Source organism: Trematomus bernacchii, unplaced genomic scaffold (genome assembly GCF_902827165.1).
Source record: "Trematomus bernacchii unplaced genomic scaffold, fTreBer1.1, whole genome shotgun sequence".
Classification (NCBI taxonomy): Eukaryota; Metazoa; Chordata; class Actinopteri; order Perciformes; family Nototheniidae; genus Trematomus; species Trematomus bernacchii.
In genome coordinates, this window is record NW_022987313.1 from 5279111 (window position 1) to 5292160 (window position 13050).

The window sequence follows — 13050 nt, forward strand, 5'->3', positions numbered from 1 at the left end:
CACTTATCTCCCGCATTTTATGCCGTCTGCTTTAGATGAAAATGTTCTTGCTGCGTGGCGTACTCATCGATCAGAAGACATCTAATAAGCGTAACCACAAGGCACTATTGGCTAAGAAATAACCCTTAATAAAAAAATGATAAGAAGTATGTTGTTCACAAATAACTTTATAATTTCCAGGAGGTAAATGCCCATCCCTAAGTGAGATACTGATCTTTTAGATATTGAGTACAGTGCAGCCGAAACGTTAAAAAGGCGATCGCTCTTCGCGAGAATGCGGAGATGATCTTATGCAGGTTTTTTTTTTCGGTCTTCAGATGTTGAGCTACTTGTTGTCTGCCCTAGGGGAAAAAAATAACAACACAAAAAAAACAACGTAGGAGCGCACCGCCTCGAGACTGAAGTGTGTGCACCCTCTCTGCCTCTCAAAATGTAGGAGTGTTGGCTTCCTCGCTCACAAAATGTAGGAGCGCTCGCTGAAGATTAGAGCCAAGCTAAAATGGATGCCTGACCCGCGCTGAGAAGAGAAAGAGAGATGAACAGAGCAGGGCAGGAAAAAAAAAAAAACCTCTTCATCCTCTGTGCAGACACACGAAGGGAAAGCATGTCTTTTAGCTCACTCAGTGATGTACATGAATGTGTTACATACAAGGCGTTGAACAAGAACACTTTTATTACATTCTATCATCCATACTTTGATCACCTCTTCACTACAGTGTGTTATCAGCCTCTGGATAATCTCCCATACTCTTCTTCATCACTTCCCTCCATCTCGCCCTGCGTGTCTCTGCACCATCTCTCTGTCTTTGTCCTCTCTCCATCACTCCCTCGCTCTCCCTGAGGGTCATCCAGGGCAAGCGTGGTGCTGCGGACGAGTCGATAAGTATCATGTCAGCCGACTTCATGTGTTTTCCGGCAGAGGCACAGTTATCTGTTTCCAGCATTTTACCGCCGAGCAGCTTTCAGTTCGGCAGTACTCAAAGTGTATTTACATTTTTTAGATGTTGACGGGCATTCTATGCTCCAGGTGTGCAGAGGCAGTGAGTTACATTTATTTAAGGTTTGTGCAAATGAATTGCGGTACCATGCATAGCATAGCACGTCTTTTGGCTTTACATTCTGAAAATGAAGAGATGTTAGCTTAAAGTGCTTTATTTAAAGACAACCTTGAGGTACTTACTATTTGTTTCTACTTGACGCTCTCTACATTTCATTATTTATTTATTTATTTTACTACATTTTTGGCTGCTTAGTTAAAGATCAATATAGTCGATATGAAACGTGTGATCATCTTTTAAAATATGTTGAATATTATGCCATATTATAGATGAGAAAAGTATAAATAAGCAAATAAAATAAAGATTTTAAAATAGCTACATCCAGACCAGCTACAGCATTAAACACTGCTTACACAGTATTTGCATTCATAATTATGACCCCCCGATAGTTCAATAACATGTTTGCTTTTACAGGCAACATTTGATTCTCTAATAAGAACTTATGTACTGCAGTACAATAGTCAAAAATATATGCAGTATATATGCAGTATTTTTACATTGGGAATTTGCAATTTTGCTTGCAATAAAAGGTCTAAATACCTATTCCACTACTGCTAAATTATTATATTTGATTTGTGAGCCTTGCAAACGTGCTTCGGCATGACTGTACTTAATTAGGGTAATGCCAATAGAGCAAATTAAATTTGCAATCACATTTGCGATGTCATCATCACCAAGACAAATTTATAAAAAGAAAGGAGAGGACCCAGAGAAATGGTAAATGGCAGTAACCCCCCCCCCCCCCACCAGTAACGGAGTGGACTAACGAATGATTACATAAAATCACAGAATTGAGGTCATATCGTTCTTCAAATGTCTTCACCATGAGTCATCGGGTGTCACAAACTCTATGTCAATGCGCGTCTCTTCCCCACCACTCTGCAGCCGTAGGCCTTCCCAGGGAAAGAACAGAGACAAGGCAGTGGGGTAGGAAGACAGGAGAGAGTACATTTTCCTCCTCCTCCTCCTCCTCCTTTTGCTCCTTCACCTCCACCCTCTCTCGGGGTGTCACGTCCTATTTGTGTCCTGAGGCCGTCTCTGGCGATGGTGATGGCGAGAGGGGCTCTCTCGCTTGGCTGGAGAGCGGGGAGGACTTGGTAGCACGAAGCGGTGGTCTGTGCTCACATGGGAGAGAGGGAGAGAGTCAGCAGTGGAGAGTCAGAAAGGAGGAGAGAGAGAGAGAGAGATGCACCCGTTCAGCCATGCCTTTGACAGGGAAGTCTTTCCGACAGGCGTGAAGAAAGGAAGGGCTGACTGGGCTGAGCTCAGACCTCGACCCACACACACAAACCTGTTTTTGTCACTAAAGAGGACATTGCATTGACTTACATAGATTCCCTTGCGATATAACCATAAGCATACATGCCTAATACCAACCCTAACCCTAACATACCAAAAACCAACCCCAACATTTTACGGTTCACCTCATTTGGACCCATTTTTTGTCATCAAATTGGATGTGAGTTCCAATAATGTGGCTCTGTGACTTGATTTGTGTCCCCACCGTACAATTTCGCACACAAACACACCCCAACTATACCTAACGTGTGCTGTATGCATGATCCTCTTTTTCCATCCTCATGCACACTCACACATATACAAAAACACATATGAACACATTTCTCCCCCTCTATGTAGCCACCATTTATACGTCAGCGGCAATCGAAATGCTTAACTTAAGGACATCTCGGTTTTCTCTCCTCCATCTTTGCCGTATTCTACACTGAACATCCTTCCATCCATTCCTCTGCTGCAGTGTGAGAGAGGGAGAGTGAAGCCACATAAGGTTATACACAGTGGCGTGACGCTATGCATTCTGATTTATAGATCTAAAATGGCCGCCGTGTTGTGACTGCTGTACAGGGGTGGATGGAGAACGAGAAAGGGGTGTCAGGGCGGGGGTGTATGAAAAGCAGACCTTTTCCTTGGACATTGTGTTCTCATAACGAAACGTCCTCTGCCCTAGAGGCTTTACAGTGGTTTGGTGATGATGACTGGTTAATTAGGCCATCATGTACAAAGCTTCCTTGCTTGTGTCGACTGGTTTACTACAATGGTGTTGGATATGGGCTATAAAACATGGGTTCTTCTGTGTCAGACTGCACAAAGTGTGTATTTTAAAAGGTAAATATTTCCGTGCTTGTGTTCTGGCTGCAGTTTGGTTTGTGGATGTTGGTTCTTTCTTGCGGGGAGATTAGAACCCTCACATTGTAGCGGCAGCTCTGAGGACGTAGAGGTCAGCCGCTGCCTCAGCCTCTCTGTGGGGCGCACAGCTTTGATTTACTGACTCCACTGCATCACCTCACACACACACAGACACACACATCTAGTGCCACACTGCCTCCATGTGGACAGAATTATACACTACCAAGCTGCCCTTACCTGGCATTATTCCCTCCTATATACTTGTGGTAATCCTTATTTGACGTCTTCTTAGATGCAAAGCTTTTTCTGTACATATCATTTATTTGGTTTGTCTGTTCAGCATCAGTAAAAGATGGGATGCCCCTGCGTAGCATGCTTATGGTTTATTTGGTTTTAACTCAGAGCGAGAAACAGCAAATCTGTATTATTTACCTTGCAAATATAAATGAGTAAAAGGTTAGTAGTGTATTCCTAAATTAATGGTCTACAAATGCAAGGATGGTTTTATCAATTAGATATCATTTTTAAGCAAAGACCAAAGCTTCTGTTTTTTCAACTTCTCAAATGTGAGAAACTCATGATGGGGATTTCTCACTAGTTACTAGAATAAATAACTCCTCCAATCCAATTAAAATTACCTGAAGTTTGATTTATAATCTAAATAATTGTAATAATCTTCACTGGTTGTTTAACAGTTAAGATCTAAAAAATTGAAGAGTTCACCATTTAATCAATTGTCTCGTGTGGGCTAAACAATTAAGGAAAAATCATAAACAAATGCAGATGCTTACATACACGTGTCACTGAATGGTTTCTTCAGTATGGAAATCATGTCATGGATATGCTCTGGTCTTTGTAAAAATGTTTTTTTTAGGCTTGTTTTGATCACTTTTCTTCAGGATTGTCGGGCCTTCTATGTATTTTTCTTTAAAACTTCATTCATTTTTTTCCTTGGTCACTTGGGGAAAGAAGAACACCTTTTAACAAGACAGTCACCTGTTTCCATTTCATGAAGTTGCGAACAGAGACTCCCTTTTTAGGAAATATCTGACTTTTTAGGTGCTCAATGTTCCACTTTGTTCACCATGTCTTTTTGATTTCGAGAGGAGGATACCGCTGTGGATTATTTTTGCCTCACAGTTAAAACCTACTTACCTGTGCATGTTACGTTTTAAAACAAACTACCTAGGAAAACATCGCTTGAACCACCTCCAGACATCCATTGTCATCCTTGCAGCATTTTAGGAACTTTAATTATTAATTTGAAAATGCTTTATCCCGTTTTTTTTCTTTCAGTTTTGGCTCCCAGTAAAAAAAATAAACAATGACCAGTGACGGAAGTCCTTAAAGAAGATCACTACAATGATGAATTTGGTGGTCCCACGCATCAAACTCAGTCTTTTGTTAACGTTTTAATTGAGAGACCCCTAGTGGCTGAAAATAACATATTGTGCATTCAAGAAGAATGGAGAATGCCTGAATTTCTCCAACAGTATCCATGACAGCATAATAGACAGCGATTGGTGTATACAGCAGCTGATAAGAACCGGTTGAACCCGGGTTGGATATATTCAGCTCCTGTTTCATGATGCTTGCTGAACCTTGCCAATCGACGCCCCCATAGAGCAGAGCGCCTCGCTGCTGCACACAGTTCTGAGGTGCTGCACGCTACATGCAACCTACTTGTTGCCCTCAGACACTCCCGGTACATCTCATACTTGTTGTTTTGTAATCTCTCAGGTGCACTGATCTAAAGAGGACTGAGTGCTTGTGTTATTAGATGGAGGAAACCACTCGGCTCAGCAGGTATTTGATATATCTGTCAGAAGTGTTTAAAGTGTGCGTGTGTGTCTATGTGAACGAGGTTGCTCTTTCTAGTGCGTTGGAAGCCCTTTCCTCGAGGTGTTTATGAAAGTGTCTTAAGGAGTTCTCAAAGAGAGCGGATACTCTTTGATGCTTTGTCCCACAGAGAGGGGCTTAGACGCAAGTTGAAAATATGTTCCTTTCTTCTGTCACTCAATCACCCTGCTTTCTAGCTGAGGAGCAAAAACTCTTTACTGTATTTGTGAGAGCTATTGAAAGTTCACATTCACTACACTGCAGAATAAAACAACCATTTTAAAGAGTTATGTTCATTTTGAGGAAGTTACGGAGAAAGTAATGCTCAATGTATGTCAGCGGTGTGGTGATGGAAACTGCCCAGAGAACACATGAAGCATACGAGGAAATACCAGGAATGTTTTTATCACATAGATGTCTATCTGAGGGATTTTAACCTTTAAAAGCACTGCTGTATTTCAAGTAGTTATGTATCTCATCAGATGAACAACCTTAGTTATAGTTTATTTGAAATGCATTCTGCACTTTTTTCATTTTTCTTTCTTTAGTTTTGCATTAACTGTTGTGGGTTGTGTTTGTTTTTTGTCTCAAGGAGCTGGATAAAAAAGGCTACGGTCCCATCACCACAGAGATTCTGGAGGGGCAGCAGTTTTACTATGCTGAGGACCATCACCAGCAGTACCTGAAAAAGGTACCGAAAGGCTACTGTGGCCTCAAAGGCACCGGAGTGTCCTGCCCCATCGGAGCCAGGAAGGATGAATTATAGGAATGTGTGGTGAGAGAGAAATTAGGAGAATTTGAGGCTGTTTTTCACATAAAAATGTTCAGCCTTAATCTCATTTAGTTTTAAAAGTATCCATAGTTAAAAATATGTCCTTTTGGCATATGTATTAGTATTAATAACAAACATAATAACCTATTAGTCAGATTGTTAATACATCAAAAGGCCACAGGGATTTTTTCAATAAGAGTTTCAGTTTTGTTTCTACAAAGCAGTCTTGTCAGCTATGTAAAAACAATAATGTGTAAAATCAATTTGAACACTTAAAAGGTATTCAACTCTGTGTTGTTGTTGCTTTGAATTAAGTCGGAAAAAGACAAATGGCTTAAAACAAGGACAAATGAATTGGACACAGATATAACATAAACATTTAACTACTTTGCACAGATGTAAAAATATATATATACAAGTGTATGTAAAAACACAATAGTCTGCACTGTTCTCTATACAGTACAAACACGAGAGCAATGTCAGACTTTTGCATTTGACATCAAATGCATTTAAACAGTATTAAAAGACAATATGAAGGTAAATGAAAAAAGGGAAATACACTTGAAGTAGCAATGCAGCTGTGGCAGTCATGTTTGACTGCAGCAACAGTCAGCTTCCACAAGGTGGCAATGTTCCTCAAAGAACACAGTAAAGCCCCATCAGTGTTTTACTTAGCTGAGAAACCATGAAACAAACACTTTCTCTTCCAAAGTTGGTTCATTGGAAGAAAATAAACCTACCTCAGCAGTTTTATTATCCAGCAACCTATTATTTTTACATCCATCTTAAAGCTTGAACACTATGACCCTGTTTAGACTTTACTGTCAGATTTCTTGAATATACCGTCTAATACAATCAGCTTTTTAAAAAGCAAACCAGCATATATTTCTTAACACACTGTTTTTTATATTACTTTGAAAAGCTGTTATAAACAAGTTTACATTGACCAAGACAGACTGAACACTGCTTGTCTCACTTATATATAAATAAAGTACATCTTATCCAACCTTCTGTTATCATGCACATGCTCATTTGTGTTCTTGTTTTCATGTGTGCATGTGTCTGCCCCTGCGGCTATATATATTTAAATATAAACCACTGTTTCGTTTATTTCTGCCCCTTTTCTGCCGTGTTTGAGAAGGGACCCTACCAACGAGGGACAAATGGGTATGACTCAGTGTGACACACAGATGCACATTTGGAAATCACTCATTCTGGATTGCAGAATGAGACACTAGTAGCACTAATGTATGCTATATGTTACACACTTTGCTTCACTCAACTTCCAGAAAACCCAGAAAAAAGTCCTATTATATGATTACACATCAGAGTGTGGAGTTATTTCTATTATCAGACAGTCTATTTAAAAAAAATTAAGTCCTACTCATCGTTAAGACACCAAAATACGGAGATGATATCTAGAAAAAGCTTTTTGGTCGACCGCAGCAGTGTGATTCACCCCGCTCTCGTTTTTCCCCCTCCCTCTCTGCTATCTTTCTTTCTCTGTCTGTGTGTATGTGTCACATCCTGACACCTGTGTGTAGGTGTGGACCAGGGCACAGGTGCAGGTGCAACCTCTCAGGGCCTATTTTAGTATTGGGACAGATATTTTTTGCATGTGTCTGCATGCAGCAGCCGTGTATGTGTGTGTGTGTCAGGGCATGTGAAGCTGTGGCTTGCTTGATCGAACCGCGTTGAGTGGTATGTGGTCGGGCCAGCTAGCTGTTTTCCAGCTCCCGCCTATACTATTTTGTTTTGTCGAGTGTGCGAGAGGAGATAACCTTTTAATAAAGTGATCTTCATTTCCTCGGCTTTAAAGAGAGGATGGCTTAAAAAGCTTTGATTATTTCTGCCATCTGAAATAATGTTAACAAGACATTCTGTTGATTTCTGCTGCATTACAGAGAAGGCGTTAAATCCATTATATCTAGGGAGAGATTTTCTGTGGAAAAGGACCATGTGTAGTGCAGACACATAAAACGACTTTAAGAAGTAGTTGCATGAGTAAGTGTATGTTTTCTGTGTATTCCTTTGTTATAGGTTAAAATGGGGCATGCAAATGCATGGTACTCTCATATACGCATCCATACACAAACACAGTGAGGCCGGGCAGGACAGGAACCAGGCTGTGTATGCCCTTCAGACAGAGCCTATTGTCTGCAGATGGGCCTTTAATGGCCCCACAGCTGGCCACAAAGAGCATACCGCTATGCCTCTCACTGGCCTATCTCACCCTGAAGAGAGGAGGCAGCTCACGGGCACACGTACACCACTGTGAACATGCATGTAACATCTTATTCCACCCTTAGAATAATGCATTTTCCTTCTTGTCTAATTATATCCGCGTTAGAACTCATAAGAGAAATCCTTCCTAAACCATCCGAAGAAAATAATCGGTTTGAGAAAAGCGTGTGGAAGAGTGGGCTGAAATGAAAAGAGAGGTGCTGGGCTGTTTATCAGAAGGTCTCTGCACTCTTACCCACACATGTACACACACACACACATACACACATACAAACACACGTCCCAACCACTACCTCTAACTCCGTCCTGTACTGCCGCCTAATGCAAAAGACAGCGCCCACGCAAAAAAACAAACACACCAAAAAGACACCTTGCAGAGACGTGCACCCACACAAATTTCTTGCACTCTGATACGCTCTGTATTGTGTCCTCCTTTCACAGCTTTTCATTTATCTTCCCCTTGACAACCTTAATAGATCTTATTGTATGTATATAAAGCACTGTGTATGCATACATCATAATAGCATTGTTTTATACCATTTCCCCTTTAGCTGCTTTACTGCTAAATAATTCCTTTCTTTAGACACCAACACGGCATTGTTTGGTGAGCTATATAAATAGAACAATAGCAGAGTGGTGTATTCTGGTGCTGTTCTACCAGCTGGAGAATTGTTGTGACTTCTTGTCCTGTTCCTCACATAATTACTTTTCTAGATAGAGGTAGTACGCACACTGTGTGTGTGTGTGTGTGTGTGTGTGTGTGTGTGTGTGTGTGTGTGTGTGTGTGTGTGTGTGTGTGTGTGTGTGTGTGTGTGTGTGTGTGTGTGTGTGTGTGTGTGTGTGTGTGTGTGTGTGTGTGTGTGTGTGTGTGTGTGTGTGTGTGTGTGTGTGTGTGTGTGTGTGTGTGTGTGTGTGTGTGTGTGTGTGTGTGTGTGTGTGTGTGTGTGTGTGTGTGTGTGTGTGTGTGTGTGTGTGTGTGTGTGTGTGTGTGTGTGTGAGATATAGCAGAGGGGGAAACAGAGCTCGCTTTTTCTACATGGCCTCTACATTTTTCTCGTGATGATATGAGAGTTGTGTGCAGGTTTTTTTTTTGCAGATGCCAGATGTTTGCATCCCCTCACTTGCTCTCCCCTTCCCCTCCCTCTGGTTCCTGCATGGGCGCAGGGTCTCTATCAGAGCATCAGGGCTCCAGGAACCGGAGCACAGCAGTGTCTCTGTGCTGCCCAGAGAAGTGCAGCCTTGTCTGGGACGGTGCATCTGCAGCCTGGGGGCGAGCCCTGGTGCCCCCGCATGCCGCTCTCACTCGAGGTCTCCTCCGTCCCCGCAGCGTGACCCCTGAACCCTGTGGGAGAAACTCCAACGACATTAGATCTTTACATAACCAGGTTGATGACACATTAATACCTACTTTATCCTCAAACAGGTTAGTTTGGTACAGCGATACCCTCATTTAAAATGCAAAGAAAGCAAAAGGCAAGCTCACACAAGCTAACACTCACAAAGGAGTGTGTTCTTTCCCATAAAGAAAATGTCACAAACCTGTTCTTCCTTTCCACTGGGAATAGAAATGGGTTAAGGGTGGGGGTGGAGGGCCTAGTTGGCTTGCTAACTGGCCCACTGGCTTTCTGGCTGACGGCCCACACTGTGACACTCTGCACCTGGGAGCCTGTGTGTTGTCAGCCATGCTAGCTAGCTACAGCTACCACCACATGACACACAGGAAACACAGAAATAACTGCTTAGTGTCTCTAGCACAGTAATGCTAACTGAGGGTGTGCTGCTGACAGAAAGGGGTTGAGGAAAGGTGTTAAAGGATAGTAGAAATAAGAGGATGGAATGGGACAGGGGGGTAGTATTAGGATGTTAGAATAGAAAACTGGAAAGGAAAATGAAACACGAAGATGCTAACGCACCTGTGCAGACTTCTGTTACAGGAAGATTCCTCTGGCCTTGATTCAACTAAATGGAGCATTTGCATGTTCAGGGACAGATGCAGTGTATCCTGTTTATCATCTTGTTTTCATGATCAAGCCTCTACAAAGATGATTGTGCCTCTACAAAGATGATTGTGCCTCTACAAAGATGATTGTGCAACAACATCAAAAGATTGACAGTTTACAGCTGAGGCTCTGATGCAACTCTGATATTTCCAGAGCATCTCGTTCTTATGTACAGTTTCGGGGTTTATCTGCTGTCCATCTGCACCTCGAGTCATGTGAGCCTCACCTCTAACAGGTGTGAGTGTGGAGTTGAGTTTTATCGCAACCAGAAAGCCCTCGATTAGAGCAGGAGCAGGAAAGTGTTGTGCAACACTTGGGCAATCAGATGCTGAGGTGCATGAGGTGTGTCACCATTAAGAGGAATGAGGACAGCAACAGGACACGCACTCATACACACACTTTTAAATGTACAATAGCTTAATTCTGCTAACTGTGCAGATTGAATCATGGTGTGTTTGGTCTCTGGGTAAGACGGTGCATGATGGTGGTATTGCTGTAGTATTTGAAGATACTATATATCCGTGTTAGAGATGTGAAGAAAAATGACTAAATTGAGGGAGACGCTGGCTGCACCAGGAGGAAGCTGATGCTTCTCCATGCAGCTGCTCCAAAACTGTGTGTGTGTGTGTGTGTGTGTGTGTGTGTGTGTGTGTGTGTGTGTGTTGTGTGTGTGTGTGTGTGTGTGTGTGTGTGTGTGTGTGTGTGTGTGTGTGTGTGTGTGTGTGTGTGTGTGTGTGTGTGTGTGTGTGTGTGTTTGTGTGTGTGTGTGGTGTGTGTGTGTGTGTGTGTGTGTGTGTGCGTGGTGTGTGTGTGTGTGGTGCTGTGTGTGTGTGGTGTGTGTGTGTGTGTGTGTGTGTGTGTGTGTGTGATGTGTGTGTGTGTGTGTGTGTGTGTGTGTGTGTGTGTGCTGTGTGTGTGTGTGTGTGTGTGTGTGTGTGTGTGTGTGTGTGTGTGTTGCATGTTAAATGAACCTTTTACCTACTTAATTTGAACTGATTTACTCATTTATATGTAACAATATTTAAGTCTGAGCCGCATTATGCCGGTGCTCTGGCTCTCTGTTAAGCATTTCGGAATAAAAATAGAAAACATTTTAAACCTTGCGCTGTGTTGCCGGATCAATCATCACGATCAAACAGAAAAACTTTGGCTAAGAACAAAAAGAGTTCAGCGGTGCAGCTTGAAAGCTCTTGAAACTTAGAATTTCAGGTTTCCTACAGAAGACGCAGTCTAAAATAGCTGAAGTAGGTTTCTCCTGCCTGGCTGGGGCCTTTCGTTTCTTTTCAAAGAAACACTGGCCTCGAAAAACATCCGCTGATGGAAACACTGGCCTGACAGTCAGTGAATGGAAAGGTTTGAGGTGAGAGAGTGTGGCCACACTGAGGTGTCAGCAGCGTGTGCAATCCTGTGTGTACTTGCATTCATGTGTATATGTGGCGGCCTCTCGTAAGTTTCCATCACAATTTTCATTTTCATCTCGTGCACCTTTGTAGTCGATTCAGGTTGACCTCTGACATGCTTGTCCTTCACAAAAAGTACCACTACAATACATGTTTAGCTCAACTTCCTTTTGCTTTCAGCTTCCTGACTTCTATTTCAAACGCTAGTAAGGTAAATACATTCTGTTTAAAAAAATAATACTTAGTAAAAATAGAAAACAATCTTGAACAATAACATTAAGAATAAAATGTTGTGGTCTAGAAAAGGCACATCATGTTGTGCATGTCATCTAACACTATTGACTTATAACAAACGAGCCAATTTGAATGTGTTTAGTTTTATCAGTGATGTAATTTCTGCGAATAGCAAACTGATACTTTGTTTAACAGATCAACATAAAGTCAACAGATTGAATTAAACTAAACACACATTTGTCATTAAGATAACATTGTCAGCTCATCTGTTCAAATTTGTAGACCATAGCTAGCGCAAATATTGAGATATCAAACTGGTTGGTGATACTGTGATGTCTTTGTGTTCTACATATGAGAGTGCTGCTGGAGGCAGGATACAGTACATCTGCTTCACGCTCCATAATGATGGGGGAACTGCACGTGCTAGCACCAAAACACTGTGACAGACTATTACATTACAGTGGTACCAGTTCAAAGTGGATTGCTGTTATTGAAGGAAATTAGAGTTTTTGGCAAATTACAGAACAGGATTCGCTCCAAACTGTTTGGGGTGATTTTTAAACAAATTCCATAAAATACTTTAAAGTTTTGAAATAAAAAAAATGCATTTCCATTTAAGTATGAAGGGTATTAATGAATATTTTTTTGATTGAATTAAACAACTTACTACTCTTTTTGTCTTGTATTCAGTAAACGAGATACTTTTTTACATATGATATCATTGTTATAGTTGTATGTGGAAAAACTGAAGTACTTCTAAATTTCAGAAAAGTTCATTTTGAGAGATGTTTAAGATACAGTATGTTTTAGAAGAAACATGAATGAAGCGCTCTGTGACTGGTACAGATGTCATCTGACTCATTACATTAAACTTAATAATTGCCATAACCTCTGATGACAAGTACTTCTTCATCCTCCTCTTCGTCTCCTCTACTTTTACTTATCTTCGTCTTACTCACCCTCGTCTCCGTCTGTCAAACTCTTTCCCCCGTCTTTTCTCGGGCCCGTGTGAGATGAGTACAAGACAGGGGAGAGTGTTAGCTGTGGTGAGCCACAGACCAAAATAACTGGTACTTTTTTTATAAAAACACATGTGCATCCACCCACACATAATGTCACACATGCGTGCAGTCACACACACACTCACACACAGACAGAGATCCCTTTTATTTGTGGATCCCTGGAGAGAGGTGTAGTTTGATATATTTTGGCCATGAGAGGAGAGATTGAGTGTGTTGATATCCAGAGCTGGAAATGGACCTCCATGGAGAGTGAAGTAGGCCATATGTAGATGTTTTTAGGAGCTAGTTTAATCAACTTTCAACTCAGAACTAGAACATACCGTCCAGATAAAAAAG

At 41.6% G+C, this 13050-nt stretch overlaps 1 protein-coding gene across 2 annotated transcripts in view; it reads left to right on the top strand.

Moving 5' to 3' along the window:
- The window catches only part of si:ch1073-358c10.1 (peptide methionine sulfoxide reductase MsrA 1), a 50629-nt gene that overhangs the window by 24678 nt on the left and 12901 nt on the right, over window positions 1-13050 (top strand). The window contains exons 6-7 of one of the 2 annotated variants that reach the window (XM_034113732.1): window positions 5635-5817; window positions 6956-6981. In XM_034113732.1, the coding sequence (XP_033969623.1) occupies window positions 5635-5808 (174 nt within the window). In that variant the 3' untranslated portion in view covers window positions 5809-5817; window positions 6956-6981. Of the gene's footprint in view, window positions 1-5634; window positions 6797-6955; window positions 6982-13050 lie in introns of those variants that run through there. The other variant, XM_034113654.1, reaches the window with a different exon arrangement.